Source organism: Acipenser ruthenus, chromosome 13 (assembly GCF_902713425.1).
Source record: "Acipenser ruthenus chromosome 13, fAciRut3.2 maternal haplotype, whole genome shotgun sequence".
Lineage (NCBI taxonomy): Eukaryota > Metazoa > Chordata > Actinopteri > Acipenseriformes > Acipenseridae > Acipenser > Acipenser ruthenus.
This window is the reverse complement of record NC_081201.1, coordinates 10,790,779-10,811,063: the sequence shown is the minus strand read 5'-3', so window position 1 is coordinate 10,811,063 and position 20,285 is coordinate 10,790,779. Positions and strand designations below refer to the sequence as shown.

Sequence of the window (20,285 nt, the reverse complement as noted above, 5' to 3'; positions counted from 1 at the left end):
ATGGTATTGCATGATGGATAAGTATCTGCCTGTACTTCTCAGCATTGAGGAGACCATTAATTCTGACCAAATCCCCAACTCCATTTGCAGAAATGCAGCCCCAAACTTGCAAGGAACCTCCACCATGCTTCACTGTTGCCTGCAGACACTCATTCGTGTACCGCTCTCCAGCCCTTCGGCGAACAAACTGCCTTCTGCTACAGCCAAATATTTCAAATTTTGACTCATCAGTCCAGAGCACCTGCTGCCATTTTTCTGCACCCCAGTTCCTGTGTTTTCGTGCATAGTTGAGTCGCTTGGCCTTGTTTCCACGTCGGAGGTATGGCTTTTTGGCCGCAAGTCTTCCATGAAGGCCATTTCTGACCAGACTTCTCCGGACAGTAGATGGGTGTACCAGGGTCCCACTGTTTTCTGCCAATTCTGAGCTGATGGCACTGCTGGACATCTTCCGATTACGAAGGGAAGTAAGCATGATGTGTCTTTCATCTGCTGCAGTAAGTTTCCTTGGCATCATTAAAAAAATAAATACTTTACATGATTTACACAATTATTATACAAAATTAATCACGAATATCGCTTATTTAAAATTGTTTTGGGAATTTAAATACATTGCACCGACTCTCGCGTCTCTATTTGTATTTAATTACTGAAAGTTTATACATTTCCCAATTTACTAAACATTTGTAAACTTAATAAATACACAATTACCAAAACAAACATTTATCGTAATATAATGCTGAGAACACAATAACACAATATATTCCTAATAAAGTTGAGTTCTTACCTGTAAACAACAGGAACATGTTTAAAAGTTTGGAACTACTTTGAAAGGTTGAAGCTACTTCTGCATATTTTAAAGTGGATGGAAGCTGAAAGTACTTTTTTTTTTTTTGTAATTAAGTTTTTATTGAAAATTTATATACAAAGTGAACAGAAAGACCCTGCAAAAATTTCCCTCGCGCCCCTCCCACCCCTCCCACCCTCCCTCTCCACCCCTCCCACCCCCTCGTTACATGGGTTGACGACAAATAAATGAGCAATGCATACTGATTACAACAATAGTAACTTCTTAATTGCAGTTGCCGAGTCTCTCCACATCAGCAAAGTGGAAGCTTTAGCTCCGTTGATTCTGGCTGAGGACATCTCCAAAAAAATAATGTCTAAAAACACCTGTAGCCAGTGCCGCAAGGAGAGTTGATGAGGAGGGAGCCAGCGCTGCACAATCATTTTTTTTTGCAGCAGTCATACTTGCCAGCCACAGTCTATGTTCATTCTCAGAGAGAGGAAATTTAGAAACATCACCCAGGAGAAGAAAGGCAGGGTCCAGTGGGAAGCACCTCCCCATAATGGCAGAAATGGAATCGACTACCTGCCCCCAAAAAAGCTGAACATCTGGGCAATCCCACAGTACATGCATCAGAGTGCCTGGTACTCCTAGGTTGCACAAAGTACAACAAGGATGAGGGGCTAGCCCCATAAAATGCCTTTTACGAGGGGGTCAAATAAGTTCTGTGGCATAATTTAAAGTGAATAAATTGGTGATTTGGATTCTTAGACGCTCCAAAGACACTACCCCACACCGCATCCCAGTCTACAGTCCCTCCCCATTGCGCTATATCCTTCTCCCATAGTTTTGAACAAGAGAGGGGGGCAGGGGAGTGTGAGGTGAGATGCTTATATATATGGGAGACTAAGCCCTTAGGTGCTGCCCCCAGGACCCAATCCACTACTGGGTGACGGATTAAGTTGGAGCCCCAGGGAACCCCATATGTTTTTAAAGCAGATCTCAGTCTAAAATAAAAAACAAAGAGGTGCTAGGGATACTATAGCGAGAAACTAGGTCCTGGAACTCTAGGATAGACTCCTGACCGGCTACATCGTTCAACACGTTTATACCCCTCCGGGCCCAGGAGTCCAAGGAAAGGGGTTTACCACCAGATAAAATATTAACATTGTTCCAAATGGGCGAGTGTCTGTGCCACTTAATATTAAGACCCAAAGTTCTTTCCACTGCCCGGAAAGTTTGCACAGTGTAAGCGATTATGGGGCCATAGTGCAGGGAACACCTTTTGTAAGTAAGGCCAAAGAACAGTATATCTTGTATTCGAATTGGGGATAATATTTCCTGTTCTATTTCCTTCCAAGATGCCTGCATGGTTGGGTTCATCCAGTGGTTTAGTGTACATAGTAAGAAAGACCAGTGATAAAATTTAAAATTTGGAAGAAGCTGAAAGTACTTTTTAAAAACACCCTTTTCTTAGACCAACAAAGTAGTAGCATCATTTTAATAGCAGCGCTGTATTTACCTTACGTATTAAAAATGTGGAAAAACCCCAACGTTTCTAGAGATATATATTTAAGGGCAATTCTCATACCTCCCATTAAATTTGCATTATGCCACACGCTCTAGCGTTCAGATAAATAGCACATTTTAAATGAAATTGTTGTAGCTCTTCTTAATATACACGCTAATTTATTAGATACTTTAAAAATGTTTTTTAGATTTAACGTAATTTGTCCACACGAACTGTAATATGTACCAGTTAGTTATTGTTATGCACATCTCTGTGATTTATTTGTGTGGTAGGGGCAACTGAATGAAATAATTCCAGTATAGATTTTTGCTGATCAATAAATAAATAAATAAATAAATAAATAAATAAATAAAAACCTTAAAAACATATGGAGTGAATTATTTCTTTAGAATTGATTACATATTTAGATACAGACATGCTCAAATTTGTTGGTACCCCTCCACAAAAATCGAAGAATGCACAATTTTCTCTGAAATAACTTGAAACTGACAAAAGTAATTGGCATCCACCATTCTTTATTCCATATTTAATAGAAATCAGACTTTGCTTTTGATTTTTCTATTCAACATAATATTGTAAATAAGAAAACAAATGAAAATGGCATGGACAAAAATTATGGGACCGCTAACCTAATATGTTGTTGCACAACCTTTAGAGGCAATCACTGCAATCAAACGTTTTCTGTAGCTCTCAATGAGACTTCTGCACCTGTTAACAGATAGTTTGGCCCACTCTTCCTGAGCAAACTGCTCCAGCTGTCTCAGGTTTGATGGGTGCCTTCCCCAGACTGCAAGTTTCAGTTCTTTCCATAGATGTTCGATAGGATTCAGATCAGGACTCATAGAAGGCCACTTCAGAATAGTCCAATGTTTTGTTCTTATCCATTCTTGGGTGCTTTTAGCTGTGTGTTTTGGGTCATTATCCTGTTGGAGGACCCATGACCTGCGACTGAGACAGAGCTTTCTGACACTGGGCAGTACGTTTCGCTCCAGAATGCCTTGATAGTCTTGAGATTTCATTGTGCCCTGCACAGATTCAAGGCACCCTGTGCCAGGCGCAGCAAAGCAGCCCCAAAACATAACCGAGCCTCCTCCATGTTTCACTGTAGGTATGGTGTTCTTTTCTTTGAAAGCTTCATTTTTTCGTCTGTGAACATAGAGCTGATGTGACTTGCCAAAACGCTCCAGTTTTGACTCATCTGTCCAAAGGACATTCTCCCAGAAGGATTGTGGCTTGTCAATATGCATTTTAGCAAATTCCAGTCTGGCTTTTTTATGTTTTTCTTTCAAAAGTGGAGTCCTCCTGGGTCTTCTTCCATGGAGCCCACTTTCGCTCAAAAAGCGACGGATGGTGCGATCAGAAACTGACGTACCTTCACCTTGGAGTTCAGCTTGTATCTCTTTGGCAGTTATCCTTGGTTCTTTTTCTACCATTCGCACTATCCTTCTGTTCAATCTGGGGTCGATTTTCCTCTTGCGGCCGCGCCCAGGGAAGTTGGCTACAGTTCCATGGACCTTAAACTTCTTAATAATATTTGCAACTGTTGTCACAGGAACATCAAGCTGCTTGGAGATGGTCTTGTAGCCTTTACCTTTATCATGCTTGTCTATTATTTTCTTTCTGATCTCCTCAGACAACTCTCTCCTTTGCTTTCTCTGGTCCATGTTCAGTGTGGTGCACACAATGATACCAAACAGCACAGTGACTACTTTTCTCCATTTAAATAGGCTGAATAACTGATTACAAGATTGGAGACATGTGTGATACTAATTAAAGAAACTAATTAGTTTGTGTGATAAACTCCATAACTTTCTAATTATTGACTCAGAGAAATGGCACGCGTACACTTACTCTAATTAAGTGTTCCTTTATTTTTTCTGTACAAGAAGGTGCTCACGCTAGCCTGGGCGGGAACTAGAATCTGTGCAGGATGTGGCTCCCCATGACCCATGACCCCTTCAGCTATTGGAGCTGTACCAGGGATCATGTTACAATAACTCAACTGGAATAAAACGTAACTAAAACCCAGGGGACTAACTATCAATATTCCACATCCCTCCACCTCAGATTAAAACTGGTCTTGTTTTTATCTTACATTCACTTTCAACACTTACGTAGCTAGGAACAACTAAACTAACAGTCCAGTTTCTGTGGAGCTCTACGCACTCTTTGTGAACGGCGCAACTCTGGTGCCAGGGCTAATGTTGGTTCTGGCCCTGGATCTACTGCTGGCTCTGGGTCTACTGGAACCCCCTCTGTTGAAAACTCTAACTGCACTGGGTTAGGGCTGTAGTCATCTCCCAAAGGAACTTGTCATCCTCTGGTCTTTCAGATTGTGGAACGGTCGCTGCCTGATATTTCCTTAGGTGGTCTTGATGACGGCGAATCACTCTCCCATCCGTCAGTTCCACTTGGAATGACACTGGACCCACTTTCTCCAGTATGGTTCCTTGTGTCCACTTATCCTCCACTCCAAACATTCGAACATAAACAGTATCTCCTACATTCAATAAGCGAACTTTGGCGTGTTGATCATGTTGAAACTTCTGCTTAGCTTGCGCAGCTCTCACTCTCCCTCCCACTGCTGGTCTCAGCACATCAAAACACGATCGTGGTCTACGTCCCATCAGTAATTCTGCCGGCAATGACCCAGTTGTGGTTTGAGGTGTGATTCTGTAATGGAACAAAAACCTGGCCAACTTGGTTTCAATTGTGCCAGTCCTCATTTTCTTTAACCCCTCCTTTACCGTCTGCACGGCTCTTTCGGCTAGCCCATTGGATGCAGGGTGGTAAGGTGATGTTCTGACATGCTTAATGCTATTTTTCTTACAAAACTGCTGGAACTCTTCGCTAGTAAATGCTGTTCCATTATCTGTCACTAGCATCTCGGGCAGCCCATGCGTTGCAAATGTAACCCGCAGTTGACTTATGGTAGCTTGAGAAGTAGCAGAAGACATAACATGAACATCTATCCACTTGGAGTGGGCATCAATAAGGATCAAGAACATCTTCCCCATAAATGGACCTGCATAATCCACATGCAGGCGGGCCCACGGTCTGTCAGGCCACTCCCACGGGTGTAGCGGTGCCGGTGGCGGTGCATGGCGTGTGCTCTGGCAAATGGTACATTCTCTAACCTTTTTCTCCAAGGCTTGGTCCATGCAAGGCCACCACACCATACTTCTTGCTAGGCTCTTCATGCGAGATATGCCCGGGTGTGCTTCATGAAGTTCAGCAATAACTTTCTCCTGGCTTTGCGGAGGTACAATGACTCTGTTTCCCCAAAGTAAACAATTGTCTTGGATACTTAACTCCTCCTTCCTTCTAAAATACGGCCTCAGATCTTCCATCTCGGCTTCTGCTGGCCATCCACTTCTCACGTATGTCAGGACTCGCGACAATATAGGGTCTCTTCTGGATCCTGACTGTATTTGCCCTAGGTTGACAGGGAAAGTGGAGAGGTTTTCCAGTAACAAAACCACATCCCCTGGTGTTTGCACATGTGAGGGTGTATCCTTCAGTGGCAAACGACTCAGTCCATCAGCATTACTGTGTGTCTCTCCACTCTTGTAGCGTATCTCATACTCATAACCAGCAAGCAATAACGCCCACCGTTGAATTCTCCCTGAAGCCATCGGTGGAATCAACTTGCTCTCGCTGAAAAGGCTCATCAAGGGCTTGTGGTCCGAGCAAATAGTGAAATGGTGTCCATACAGGTACTGATGGAACTTTTTTACCCCAAACACAATGGCGAGGGCTTCTTTATCCAGCTGAGAATAGTTTTTTTCAGCTGGAGCCAAAGTGCGGGATGCAAAACTTATTGGTCTTTCACTTCCATCAGGCAGGGTGTGCGATAACACTGCTCCCACTCCATATGGTGATGCATCGCATGCCAGGAGCAATGGTTTCTTGGAGTCGAAATGTACTAACAATTGTGATGTTAGCAAAAGCTTCTTTGCTGACTGGAAAGCTTTCTCCTGCTGTGGTTTCCAACACCATGGCACCTTCTTCTGTAGTAGATGATGCAATGGTGCCAACAGCGTTGATAAATTTGGCAGAAAACGATGGTAATAGTTTACCATCCCTAAAAATGACTTCAACTCTGTGGTATTCTTGGGCGTCGGAGCTTCCGCTATTGCCCGGACCTTCTCCTCTGCTGGGTGTATGCCCTCTGTGTCAATCTTGTGACCTAAATACTGCACCTCTGGCGCTAGGAAAATGCACTTTTGTTTTTTTAGTCTCAATCCTGCATCAGCAAGCCGCTTCAAAACTTCTTCCAAAACTTGCATGTGTTTTGACGGGTCAGGACCTGTTATGAGGATGTCATCCAGATACACGAGAACGTGGGGCAAACCTGCTAGCAGGCTTTCCAGGGTGCGTTGGAAAATACCTGGAGCTGATGACACCCCAAAAGGCAACCTGGTGTAGCGGAACAACCCCTTGTGCGTGTTGATGGTCAAAACTTCCTTAGAACTGTCCTCCAGGAGCAGCTGCTGGTAGGCATGGCTCAGGTCCAGCTTTGTAAAGGCTTGCCCCCCTGTAATGTTGGAGAATAAATCTTCCACTCGCGGAATTGGATAAGCATCCAGTCTGGAGGCCTGGTTCACTGTCAGTTTATAATCGCCACAAATACGTATTGACCCATCTGGCTTCATAATTGGCACAATAGGAGCAGCCCACTTCGAAAACTGAACAGGTTCAATGATGCCTGCCTTTTGCAATCTCTGCAGTTCAGCACTGACTTTTTCTTTTAATGCATACGGTACTGTACGGGCTTTGAAGAATCTGGGCTTAACGTTTCCGTCCACTTCAATGACAGCCTTAGTTCCTCTCAAAGTTCCCAGTTCATCCCGAAACACAACTGCATATCTGTTTAAAATGTCTTGCACACTAGTAGTTCCCATATGATACAAGTTAGACGAATCCAGCTTGAGCTTCTTCAGCCAGTTCCGTCCTAGCAAACTAGGTCCATTACCAAACACTATCAGTATTGGTAGCGTGCATGATTGCTGGTTATACTGCACTTCCACTGCAATGATGCCTATGACTTTAATTTCTTCTCCTGTATACGTGCACAGCTTGATGGCAGACTTACTGAGTGGGGGTAACTGTTTGCCATGCCACGTGCCTCTGTACGTGCTCTCACTGATAACTGTGAATGACGCCCCTGTATCAACTTCCATTTGCAATTCTTCCCCTTGCGCCTTCACAGTCACATAAATAGGCTCTACTTTCTCTGTTTTTGCTTGGTGCATACTGTAAACAACTTCAGGTTCGTCTTCATCTACCTCCCCTTCTAAGCTATGCGTAGCTTTAGGCATCTTGGGTTGCCAGCCCCCTCTGTGTTGGCGTGGCTGATTTTTACTGCGACACACTTTTGCAATGTGACCCTTCTTATTGCAGTTATGGCAAACAGCGTCCTTGAATCTACAGTCTCTTGCAGCATGTGGCTGTCCACAGCGGTAACACATATTTTTCCCTTCACCCTGTCTGCAGTCTATCGCAGGAGAACCAACTGCGATCGCCTTGTGAATCACAGGTGGTGTTGAGGCGGTCGGTTTAAGATCGTGAGCTTGTTGCGCAGCAGCCTCCATGGCTTGAGCAATCTCCACAGCCTTCTTAAAATCCAACGCGGTTTCCGATAACAAACGGCGCTGAATGCGGTCATCTTGCAAACCGCATACCAACCTGTCACGCAGCATCCTATCCAGCATCTCCCCGAAAACACAATGTTCAGACAACCGTCTCAATTCGGCTACATAAGTTGCCACAGATTCCCCTGGCTGCCGAAACCTATTGTGAAATTTAAAAGTCTGCACAATCTCTGACGGTTTAGGGTTTTTATGCTGTTTAACAATTAAGCACAGTTCAGCAAAACTCTTATCAGTAGGTTTCAATGGCGATACCAAATTCCTGATGAGACTGTACGTTTTCGGACCGCAGACACTTAGAAATATAGAGCGCTGTTTACCTCCATCAGTAATATCATTTGCTGCGAAGTAGTGTCCAAGCCGTTCAACATACTCCGTCCAGTCAGTGCTCTCATCAAACTCTCCAATGCTTCCAAAAGTCGCCATTGCCGTCCGAAGTGTAGCCTGCTTCTAGGTGTTTTTTTTTTTTTTTTACTCCTCGTCGCCAAATGTGATAAACTCAATAACTTTCTAATTATTGACTCAGAGAAACGGCACGCGTACACTTACTCTAATTAAGTGTTCCTTTATTTTTTCTGTACAAGAAGGTGCTCACGCTAGCCTGGGCGGGAACTAGAATCTGTGCAGGACGTGGATCCCCATGACCCATGACCCCTTCAGCTATTGGAGCTGTACCAGGGATCATGTTACAATAACTCAACTGGAATAAAACGTAACTAAAACCCAGGGGACTAACTATCAATATTCCACAGTTTGAAATATCACTATAATCCAATTATTTATTATCTTTTCTAAGGGGTACCAACAAATGTGTCCAGGCCATTTTAGAATATCTTTGTAGAATAAGCAATAATTCATCTCTTTTCACAGCTTCTTTGCTTTATTCTATGACATACCAAAGGCATGCAAGTATACATGATAAAATAGCTTTTAATTTCATCACTTTTCAGGAGGAATGAAGCATTATTTCAATGAGCTGTAAGGGTACCAACAAATTTGAGCACGTCTGTATGTAGATATTTGGCTAATTCAGCAATGTGTGTTCAGATTGAACCAAACTGGTGTTTTTTCTTTTTTTTTTTTTTATGAAAATCTATACAATAGCCCTAATCTGCAACAAGACGTGATGCAAACATAAAGCAGTAAACCTGATTTTGCCGATCATGACACACGCTCTCGTCTTACAGTCTACAAATAATTCCTCTGTTTTAAAACATTAGATCAAGCTCTGATCCGACACTGATCCTGCTCTGAAGCAAGAGGACTGAGCTCAGGATCAACGCTGATCCGTTTAGTACAACCCAATAGTCACAGGAGCAGGATCGGATCCCTTTAGTACAACCGGCCCCAGGACCATCACATCGTGATACATATTGCGATATGAGTGTATTGTTATTGAATACAACAAAAGAGGAGTATTTGTTGAATTTGTTCTGTGGTGCAATGAATCCATGCAGCCCAGTTTGGGCAGCCCTGCTCTGGTTGGTATTGTGGCTACCTGGTACATACCCAGGCCCTTGTCCAGTACGGGTGTGTCTGTGCGCGAGGAGCAGTTGCTGCGGACGACACTGCAGCGGGTGGCACAGCCAACCAGGGTGATCCCGGCCAGCATGCCCTCCACCCCGCCTGCCTCCTCCGAGCCGCCCTCACCTTGGTCCAGGAAGATCTCTCCAGCCGGGTAGTCACTGTCGCTGGCCGCTGCACAGGAACACACACACATGAATACAGGAACACACATGAATACAGGAACACACACACATGAATACAGGAACACACACACATGAATATAGGAACACACACACATGAATATAGGAACACACACACACACATCAATACAGGAACACACACACACATCAATACAGGAACACACACACACACACACATCAATACAGGAACACACACACACACACACACACATCAATACAAGAACACACACACACACACACACACATCAATATAGGCACACACATCAATACAGGAACACACATCAATATAGGAACACACATGAATACAGGAACACACATCAATATAGAACACACATGAATACAGGAACACACACACGCACACATCAGTACAGGAACACACATCAAAACAGTAACACACACACACATCAATACAGGAACACACACACACACACACACATCAATATAGGAACACACACACACATCAATACAGGAACACACACACACACACACACACATCAATATAGGCACACACATGAATACAGGAACACACATGAATACAGGAACACACATCAATATAGGAACTCACATGAATACAGGAACACACACACGCACACATCAATACAGGAACACACATGAATACAGGAACACACACACGCACACATCAATATAGGAACACACATGAATACAGGAACACACACACGCACACCTCAATACAGGAACACACATCAAAACAGGAACACACACACACACACACACACACACACACATCTATATAGGAACACAGACACACACACACACACATCAATATAGGAACACACACACACATCAATTTAGGTACACACACACACACACACACACACACACACACACACACACACATCAATACAGGAATTATATGGTTATACATGCATTTACCATACTATGACTTGCCATGTTTTTGTTTAATATACTTTACCATATGTCTCTGGGATTCACAGTGCTTACCTATGCTTTTCCATGCTTTCACTATGCTTTAACTATAGGAAACTTCAGTTTGTTTCCATTCCAGCTGCCTGCATTCACTTTGTCCCCGCCAGACTACATCTCAACAGTGCAAGCACTAATACAAGCTGCAGTTCAGTTTATAACTACAGAGTCCAAGCCAGTATAGGATAAATATTGTGAAAACAAAAAAGCTAGAAGTTGATTTGAATTTTTAAAAGACTCATGGTGCTAACAAAGTAATTACAGTAAAGCTACCGAATATGATTTTGTTTGTCTCAGATTTTCCTATAGGTACTGTAAAGGTGAATTCAATTTTTTTAACAGTAATTTATTTGAAGGTGTTAGAGAAGAATATTTATCATGTGCTCATTGGAGATACTTCAACGCTGTACTTCCAGTCAACCTTGTAAAGTCGCACGTAGGAATTAAGTCGACACTGAAAACATGTCAGTCACAGGAAAAGCCGGGATTGGTACTCAGATGTGAGCCAATGCACTTGAGTTCTTTTAAAGAAAATACATGGAAAACAATTTTTTTTTTTTTTAGTTTAAATACACATTTTAAAAAATTTGCTTAGGAAGAGTTTTAAATTCCCAGAAGCAGCTCACGTGTGACAGATGCATTCCTTCAGGAGGAAGTGCAGCATGGAAAAGAGAAGCTCACCAGTTTTATTGTTTATGAATGCTATGAAAAAATGACCATTAAAAATCTAATCCACGTTTAACATAATGTGTGCCTCCTTCATATAGTAAAATGTGAGATCTGTGAAGTGATGGCAATACATACGAGATAAGATTTAGTGTAATTCTTTTGTTAGATGTGTGTACTTGTAGAGCCTTGTCTGGCTGCTTATTGACAATGCCCTTCAGATAGTTTTGGAGCTCCCCTACCTGGCACACTGGAGATGCACAGCACATGGGCGTTGCACACGTTGAACTGATCCACTAGTGAGCCAGGCTGGTTGGCATCAATGATCACCACCTTGCTGGCGGAGTGTGTGCTGGTGAGGATCCACACCCGACTGGACAGGGCATCTGTCTCGGGACCTTCCTTCACCTGTCAGGAAACAACACACTGTCAGACAGCATGAACTACCACTTTCACCTTGAACTGCTTTCACCTGCCAGGAAGCAACACACTGTATGGGCCAGGAGTTTGGTGAGCTCAAGCACTATTAACAGGTAGTAAACACTGTTACAAGTGAGGGTCACACACCTCCCTCCTTAGTGGTAACTCTGCTGCTGCAACTTCTTGTGCACAGCACACACACTGTAATACAGTCACCTCTTTGATCAAATAAAGAAGGATGCACAATTAAGGGAACACATTTGACTCCAATTTGGGACCACAAAGGAAAGTTATCCTTCACCTCCCTATGAAGTCCCAAAGTCCCTTCCTCGTGGGAATGACAGCTCTTCGAAAGCCAGCACAGGACCCTTCCTCATGGGAATGACAGCTCTTCGAGAGCCAGCACAGGGGACCCTTCCTCATGGGAATGATAGCTCTTCGAGAGCCAGCACAGGACCCTTCCTCATGGGAATGACAGCTCTTCGAGAGCCAGCACAGGGGCCCCTTCCTCATGGGAATGACAGCTCTTCGAGAGCCAGTACAGGGGCCCCTTCCTCATGGGAATGATAGCTCTTCGAAAGCCAGCACAGAGGCCCCTTTCTCATGGGAATGACAGCTCTTCGAGAGCCAGTACAGGGGCCCCTTCCTCATGGGAATGACAGCTCTTCGAGAGCCAGTACAGGGGCCCCTTCCTCATGGGAATGATAGCTCTTCGAGAGCCAGCACAGGACCCTTCCTCATGGGAATGACAGCTCTTCGAGAGCCAGCACAGGGGCCCCTTCCTCATGGGAATGACAGCTCTTCGAAAGCCAGCACAGGGGCCCCTTCCTCATGGGAATGATAGCTCTTCGAAAGCCAGCACAGAGGCCCCTTCCTCATGGGAATGACAGCTCTTCGAGAGCCAGTACAGGGGCCCCTTCCTCATGGGAATGACAGCTCTTCGAGAGCCAGTACAGGGGCCCCTTCCTCATGGGAATGACAGCTCTTCGAGAGCCAGTACAGGGGCCCCTTCCTCATGGGAATGATAGCTCTTCGAGAGCCAGCACAGGGGCCCCTTTGCCTCGCCTGTGTCTTTTAAACTGTACAGTTTGCGGTTCACATCCAGCTCTTGCTTTTCTATTGAATTCAATGGGTTGAGATGTCAATTTATTCAGTTTACTCCGGTGTTGCTGTGAACAGTGGTGTAGTGCTATATTTAGAAGTGAGGGGTCGCTATTATACACTATTCATACGCTATTCATACACACACACACACACGATAAAACACGGTCATTATTATTATTATTATTATTATTATTATTATTATTATTATTATTATTATTAATCCAATGCGTAACACTCCCCCCCCGGATATTGAATGGTTTGGTCCAGAATCAGCTCGTCTCACTGTCCTATTGCAGCTGCTAAAGAGCGAATGAGACTCAGGTTTTGAAACACAAGTGCATCTCAGCACAGCGTTGATACAGGTTCTCTTCACCTCTCTTACTCATTATTCACACCTGTTGTTCCAGACCAGAGGCACACTGTATTCAAACTGTTTCATTATTTATCTCTCAAGGGTTTCTTACGGTTTTTGTAGTCTGTGCTTATTTGTATTAGTTGTACATCTATCTCCATATATTAATAGGAGCAAATAATTGACACGTGAAATAAGGAAGCAGTGCGACCCCGCAGCACTACACCCCTGGCTGTGAAATGTTGACGTATTACCACCTTCTTCTCAGGAGAGCTGTGGTTGCTCCTGCTCTCCTCCCCCTCCCCCTCCCCGGTCAGCGGGTCGGAGCTGCTGGAAGATGTCTTCAGCCCGTTGACCACACTCTCCTCCACATGCCTCCAGCCAGTCAGGTCCACTCCAGCAGCGCACCACAGCTACAGAGAGGACACAGAGCCAGCTCAGACACAAGAGATACAACTCAAGAGATACAACTCCTGTGCACAGTGACCAGCCTTTCTTAAATGGAGCCTTCAGATGTGAGGCTGTTATCAACTTTCCTTAAAGGATCCTTAAAATCATTTACATTTTCATAATATTACATTCTTAACTGTTTAATATCCTTTTACATGTGCTCTCTATTATTCTCAAATCATTCCAGTATTGACAATAAGCATTTTGTGTTAATTTATACAATTGCATTTTTTTCTTAAATTACTGCATTTAACCATCAAGCTAAAGTGGCAAAGCTGGGAAACTGTAAACTTGTATTTGTATTTCTTACTAGCTGATCCCTGATAAAAGTTTACCAGTCACTTTGCAGTTTTCACAGTTATACTTTTCATTTACCATAGTTTGTCATGTTTTTTAATATTCTTTACCATATCTCTCTGGGCTTAACAATTCTTACCTATGCTTTACCATGCTTTCACTGTGTTTTGTTACACTTTGCTAAGATTTTACTATGGGAAACTTTTATGTAAAAACATTTATACATAATCTTTGCGTGATATATTCTGTTAAGAACATCACAGCATGGAATATTCATTTCATGGCATTCCTACAGGTTGGTATAGGCCACAACCTGAGCGTGGAACTGAAGTTTGTACGCTGGGTACTCTACCTTTCTGGTCGGGTCCTTCTCCACTAGGGGGCGACAGTACACTGGCACAGGCACGTTCTTCATGCGGTTATCTTCTTGACCTCCGTTGGGGCTCAGCTGCAAGGTTAAGGCGACGGGGAGGGGATTAAGTGCACAGGGACACTCAACCAAGTTCACAAACGTTTCGGCTATTGCTTGCAAACGTTTGTCTACTTCCTTTCTTTGATGGCAAACTACCAGTTTCAGAATTTGACCCGGTCATCATTAAAAACCATCACACCCTCTCCGTCAGTCCCTTTCAATCTGAAAGCCTCTATTAGGACCAGCTTGCTAGACCATCAAACTCTAATGGTTTAAAGTGATTTAAGCTAACAAAATAATTCAATTTCCCATGCCACATGCCCTATATATATATTTAGCAACTTATTTGTAAAACCTGGTATCTGATACTCCACTAGAGTAAATGAATCTCTGTTTGCAGGCTCTGCTCTCATTTGTGTTTGCTTGGTTTTCACCAGGGAGAGAAACGGTCCCTTTGCAATCCCTGCTGTCAGAGCTGAGGGCCTGGGCCCTTTTCCTAGCTTGAGTGTATTGGTTACTATTTGACTATCCCCCCCAGTATCTGACTCTTCTCAACACAATTCCCATACACTGTGGCATCAGTGACGTGTTGTAACTTGGAATCCCGACTTGCCTGCCGTTTCTTCTGCGGCCCCTCCTGCGGATGCTCTGCCGGTGGGCCTGTCTGTAGAAATTCAAATCAGAGTGACTTATCAGTGGCTCCACAGACCCTGGCAGGGGCATACTCCTGTGCAGGAAACCCCTCTCACACCAATTGGGTCATACATTCATAGTCAAATGAACAGAAAAACAATGTGAAGACATTGAAAAAGACTTATTGCTTACACCAAAACTGAATAAACTCAAGACTGAAGTGACTGAACTCACTGGTATGATGGTAAGGAAAGGGTAATACACATACATATAAAGAAGTGTCAACCAAGGCTTTCAGAGCAGGTCCCCTCGTTACTGTGCTGTTGTTTGTGCTTGTTGTTTTCATCTAGATTTTCAAATATAACATACAGATTCATTTTGAAGCAACTGCAAATGCAAAATAAATCTGGAAAAAGTTGCAGGGCACAGCACTTCAATTAAAATGATAATTAAAATTGTTCTGAATGGCTTGGCTCACAGCAGTGGCTCTCAAACTTTTTTGTTCGCGGGCCACCTGATTTATTTTTTTTTATCTCGGCGGACCACACAATAAACAGTATAGCTTACTGAAAAATAAGCACATACAAAAATCACTACAATACTAAGAATAACCGTAGACTTATTTTTCTTTGTTAAAAATTGAGTTTTAAAGAACGAATCTAGTTTACTTTTCATTAACACAAATTTACCGAGAGGAATTTTTTTTTTTTTTTTTAAATGGACAATTACAGCAGAAATTGATTTATGTGAATTAATAATCTGTGAAGTTACATTCATGAGGTACCAGCTGTCAGAGCTACGAATCTCCAGCTATAACCTTTATTTATAAAATGGAATGTTTGGGTGCTGCACGCTGATTGGCTGTAGAGGATTTTTTTTTACCGTGCAGTTAAAATGCACAGCAGAACTTATTTTTGCTGAAGCACAGTTCAATTAATAAATTATAAATACACAACATATTAACACATTTGATCTTTTAGGAGACAGTAGACATGTGGCTAGAATTACAAGCAGCAAAACCTCAGTTGCAAAAAAACAAGACACAAAGATCTAACAAGTCAACAACTTCATGAAATCTAAGAAAACAAAAATGCATGGGCAGCTGGTGTTTTTATTGATTTGATGAAACATAAAGAAATGGTAATCGACTTAAAAACAGTTTGTCTTGAAAATGTAAATGGTCTGTTAATATGCTTCAGTGCATAATTCGGCTAGTCAAGGGTACTCAATTCTGTTATGTTAGACACATGGATAGTGAACTTTGTCTTTGCCTCCTTTTCTGTGTCTTTTCATTAAATCAACAAAAATACATGATTGGCATTTTTAAATGCTTGGTCACTAACAAGGCTAACATTGCGGGTTACGTCAGCTCTGTTTACAAAGCGATTGAGACCAGCACAGAGGCTTCATTCATATTAATTAATTAATTACAATGGAAACGTTGAAAACCTCCAGTTTAATGTTTACAACAAATAGAACCTTGTTTGAGGTACTATTTTTTCTCCAAAGAGGAAGGATATAGAATAAAATTGATTGTTTTTTTGAAAAATAAACTTTTTTGTTATTGTATCCATTTTATAAGCGGGATAACACAGTCCACAACTTGTGCGTTGTGTTGCATTAACACACGGCTTGTTGGTTGAATCCCAATTACAGCCGTATGTTAATGCAACACAAATGCACGCCCTGAGCATACACGAAAACTCCCTAGTAAAGAATACATTTTAGACACACCAAAACTATATGACTGAGAGTTTAGACCTTTTTTAACTTGGAAATGTATGCATTTTCTTCCTGCTTCTGTAGTTGAGTTTTTAAGTTCTCAAATCTGGGGTTTGCAATGGGATCTATAAACTATGCTGCAGCTTCTTTTCCGTAATTATGTAACCTTTCCACGGACCACCTGAAGGAAGCCGGCCAAACACAGATTGAGAACCACTGGCTTATAGCATTAAAATGGCCTTATTATTTTCTGAAAACTTGCAAACATAACAATTGTTGAATATGTAGTAATACAAAAAGAACCTTTGCAAAAAATTATTTAACAAACATTTTTTGTTCTCCATGCAATAAAGTAAAAAAAAAAAAAAAAAAGATCCAAGATATTCAGATATTCAGTTCAGTTCAAGAAAAGTTGCCAATAAGGTCCAGTCCACACATTTTAAACAAGACTAGTGACTGAAAATAGATGAACTGCTTCAATAGCGTCCACACTAGTGTCTCTAGTACCGTACTTGAGGTAGTCTTGAGTCCAGTTCTAATTAAACCATATTATTTTGTGTGGTTTACTTGTAGTGTGGATACTGTAATACCTGCTGTTTATTTTAAAGCCTTGGTTAGAACTTGTAGCTCACAGAATAATGCCATAAATCACACCTGTTCTGCACTTCCATTTGTTACATAGAGCTAATTTTAAACCATTCTGAATGAAACCCATGTATTTCATTTTGAAACGATATCTGGTACTACACTTGGTTCAGAAATCTCTGTTTGCAGGCCATGCTTTCAGTTAGTATTGCACTCATCCTTGGTTATTTTACTTGGAGGGTGTCTCCACCCCTTCAATGGCTTCTTTCCTGTCAATAACCAGTAAGCTGGTTCCTGTATTGACTGACATGCTTCCAAGCCAGTGACGTGCCTCAGAAGATACTGCTGAGGTCCAATGACTCAGGAAGTGCAAGTGTAACAACACATTAAATGTTATCAAAAAAGTGTAGTATTATAAGTTCAAAATGTGTAAGATTTATGGAACGATTTTGTTAAGTACAATTACGTTAATATAACTATCAGCTGGCTCTTTGAGCTAATATATATATATATATATATATATACACACATACAGTGCCTTGCATAAGTATTCACCCCCCTTGGACTTTTCCACATTTTGTAGTGTTACAACCTGGAATTAAAATGGATTTTAGTATCATTTTCAACTCTTACTTGTCAAACAGCCATAGAGACAGGTTTGGTAACACACTCAGCTGAGTTGGATTAGCATTTATATACACCTGAATTACCCATCAAGTAATGACATAGTTACATAGCTGAGACTGAATTATACTCTTGTACTTCTATTCACACATCATAAGAAAATCAATACACTTTTTTTTTTCAACTTTTACTCAGCAGGAGAAAGAGATTTTTTTCTTCTAAAATCTGCAGTGCATCCAGTTCATGCTCCCTCCTGCAACAATGCTGGTGCTCTGATTGCAATGAGAGGTGTATTGTGGGAACAGAAAACGTTAGGTTATTATCTAACCCTGGTTTCCCTGAAATAGAAATGTAACCATTACCGAATAGGTATTTACCGCCTAAAAGTCCCAAAACCTGAAGAGAGCTTAGACAGGGTTTGAACATGGGACTTCGTCACAGAGCAGACAAAAACGCTGTTCGGACTGCCTCCACCTTTTCGTCCTGTCAATGTAAGGAAGAGTGTATGGAGCTGCAGCTCCCTGTCAGACTGGAAAGGAGGTGGAAGGAAGCAGACTGGTTGGCATGGAATGCCGAGATTGTCTTCGGCAAAAGGCAGGATTGGTATGAAGCATAACCTTTGTCCTGGCCTCTGTAAAAATTTTGACCAATTTTGACATGGTAAGCCGAATGGCTCCCTGATAGACCTTTAATGTAGATGGGGATTTCCCCTCATCAAACAGGTCCTGGAAAAATTACAGTATTACTGCCATGGGAGGCAGACACCACGTCTGAAAGACGCTCCTCTTGTATCCATACTGGGAACGTGTGGACACTGCTGTGCAAGGTATCAATAACCCTCTCGGACAAACTGGTTCGCAGTTACCACAGGTAGCACTGTACAGGGATGCCCACCTGTGCAAGCTACTGGCAAAACCACTCAGTCAGTACTCAAGGGAAGCCTGCTTCTTAAAATGAACTAACAGCCCTTGTAATGGTGGTGCAGAGCTGTCACCAAAACGCCATCAAGATGCTGTGGGAGGGATTGCAAGCAACCACAACCGAAGCAAACTCTTGGTCCTGCGCAGCACTGCTGAGCCCAGTAAATTACTGAAAAATACAATGAGAAAAGAAAATATTTCTCTCATACAAAATACAGTAACGAGAATAAAATAACTCCAGCCAGAGCTATTGCAGCCTGGGGAGAGAGCGCAAAGTCAGCCGACTTCCGTTGGTTGATCCCTGGGAAGGGGCGACTCAAGCCGTCGGCTTCACGCGGTGCACAAGGCCACAATGGGACATAACAAACAACAGGCTGTAGTGCACAATATACACATAATTAATAATAAAAAAAATAAAACTATTACAGTGTAAATACATTATCACATAAATTATATAAAACACAATAATTAGCAAAAATGATACCAGTCATAAGCAACAAGTACAGGCTCCTCCTGTCAGGTCAGTTCTTGAAAGGAAAAATGGCGCTGAGGTCTGTGAGCGCTGTCATTTTATGCCCTCGGGGGAGGGCCATGACTGCATCACAGCCTCTGCGAGCAGCTTTGATATATTTTATTCAGGTTTCGGGTCTTTAGGAGATAAATATCCATTCGGTAATGGTTACATTTCGTACTTGAAAGGGAACCAGCATTGTTGCAGGACGGAGCGTAATCATTTATTTTCTCCTGGCGAACTCTCTTGAGGTAATGTTGAGAAATATATTGCCTAGTTGACGTAACATAAGAACATAAGAAAATATTATGAGTGAGAGGAGGCCATTTGGCCCATCTAAGCTTGTCAGGTTCCTAGTAGATGATTGATCTCAGAACTTTGTCAAGTCGGGTTTGAAAGATTCCAACTGATTCTGACCCATGATGTGTGATTAAAGATAGAACACTGCAATCGGAACGCACGGGACACAGTGAAGGTACCGGAATACTGTCCCACTTGAATTCCAGTGTGGTACCTGTTTGAAGCGCGGGGGCAGGCTCCAGCCGCACGCCTGCATGAGCCCGTCGTCGCTGCGCATGTGCTCTCGGACCTGACGGTACTGCTCGCGCCGCTGCTCTCGCCGGGCCGACAGTGCGCAGTCGCTGAGGAGAGATGCAACACCGTTACTGCCCAATCTACAGTCAGAAACGAGAGAGAGAGCAGTAACAGAACCAACATCAGCCACACAACTCAGCTACAAGACAGGGCAGCAGGCACACCCCAAAGCAGCAAAGGAAGGAAGCTTTTGATTTAGTGTTTAATATCATCTGTAGGTCCTGTTCACAAACTTTTTAAACTGCTTTAGTGTCTCTACAGCCACAGAGACAGCACTCAACCAAGTGTTACTGTGGGATTTCACCAGAGAGGGAGCCAGACACATAGATTACTATGATGTATGGGACTTGCTTTCAACAGTACGTAGCTTCAATGTCA

The 20,285-nt window shown here is 42.6% G+C and overlaps 1 protein-coding gene across 9 annotated transcripts in view; it reads right to left on the bottom strand.

Moving 5' to 3' along the window:
* LOC117417980 (C-Jun-amino-terminal kinase-interacting protein 3-like) overlaps positions 1–20,285 on the bottom strand; it is a 119,799-nt gene that overhangs the window by 33,415 nt on the left and 66,099 nt on the right. For 5 of the 9 annotated variants that reach the window (XM_059035659.1, XM_059035665.1, XM_059035662.1 and 2 more), the window contains 6 exons: positions 19,828–19,987; positions 14,932–14,982; positions 14,259–14,354; positions 13,414–13,572; positions 11,526–11,691; positions 9,476–9,664 (listed from right to left, as the gene is read on the bottom strand). In XM_059035659.1, coding sequence (XP_058891642.1) covers positions 9,476–9,664; positions 11,526–11,691; positions 13,414–13,572; positions 14,259–14,354; positions 14,932–14,982; positions 19,828–19,987 — 821 coding nt within the window. The remainder of the gene's footprint in view (positions 1–9,475; positions 9,665–11,525; positions 11,692–13,413; positions 13,573–14,258; positions 14,355–14,931; positions 14,983–19,827; positions 19,988–20,285) is intronic. The other 4 variants (XM_059035664.1, XM_059035667.1, XM_059035666.1 and 1 more) reach the window with 3 other exon arrangements.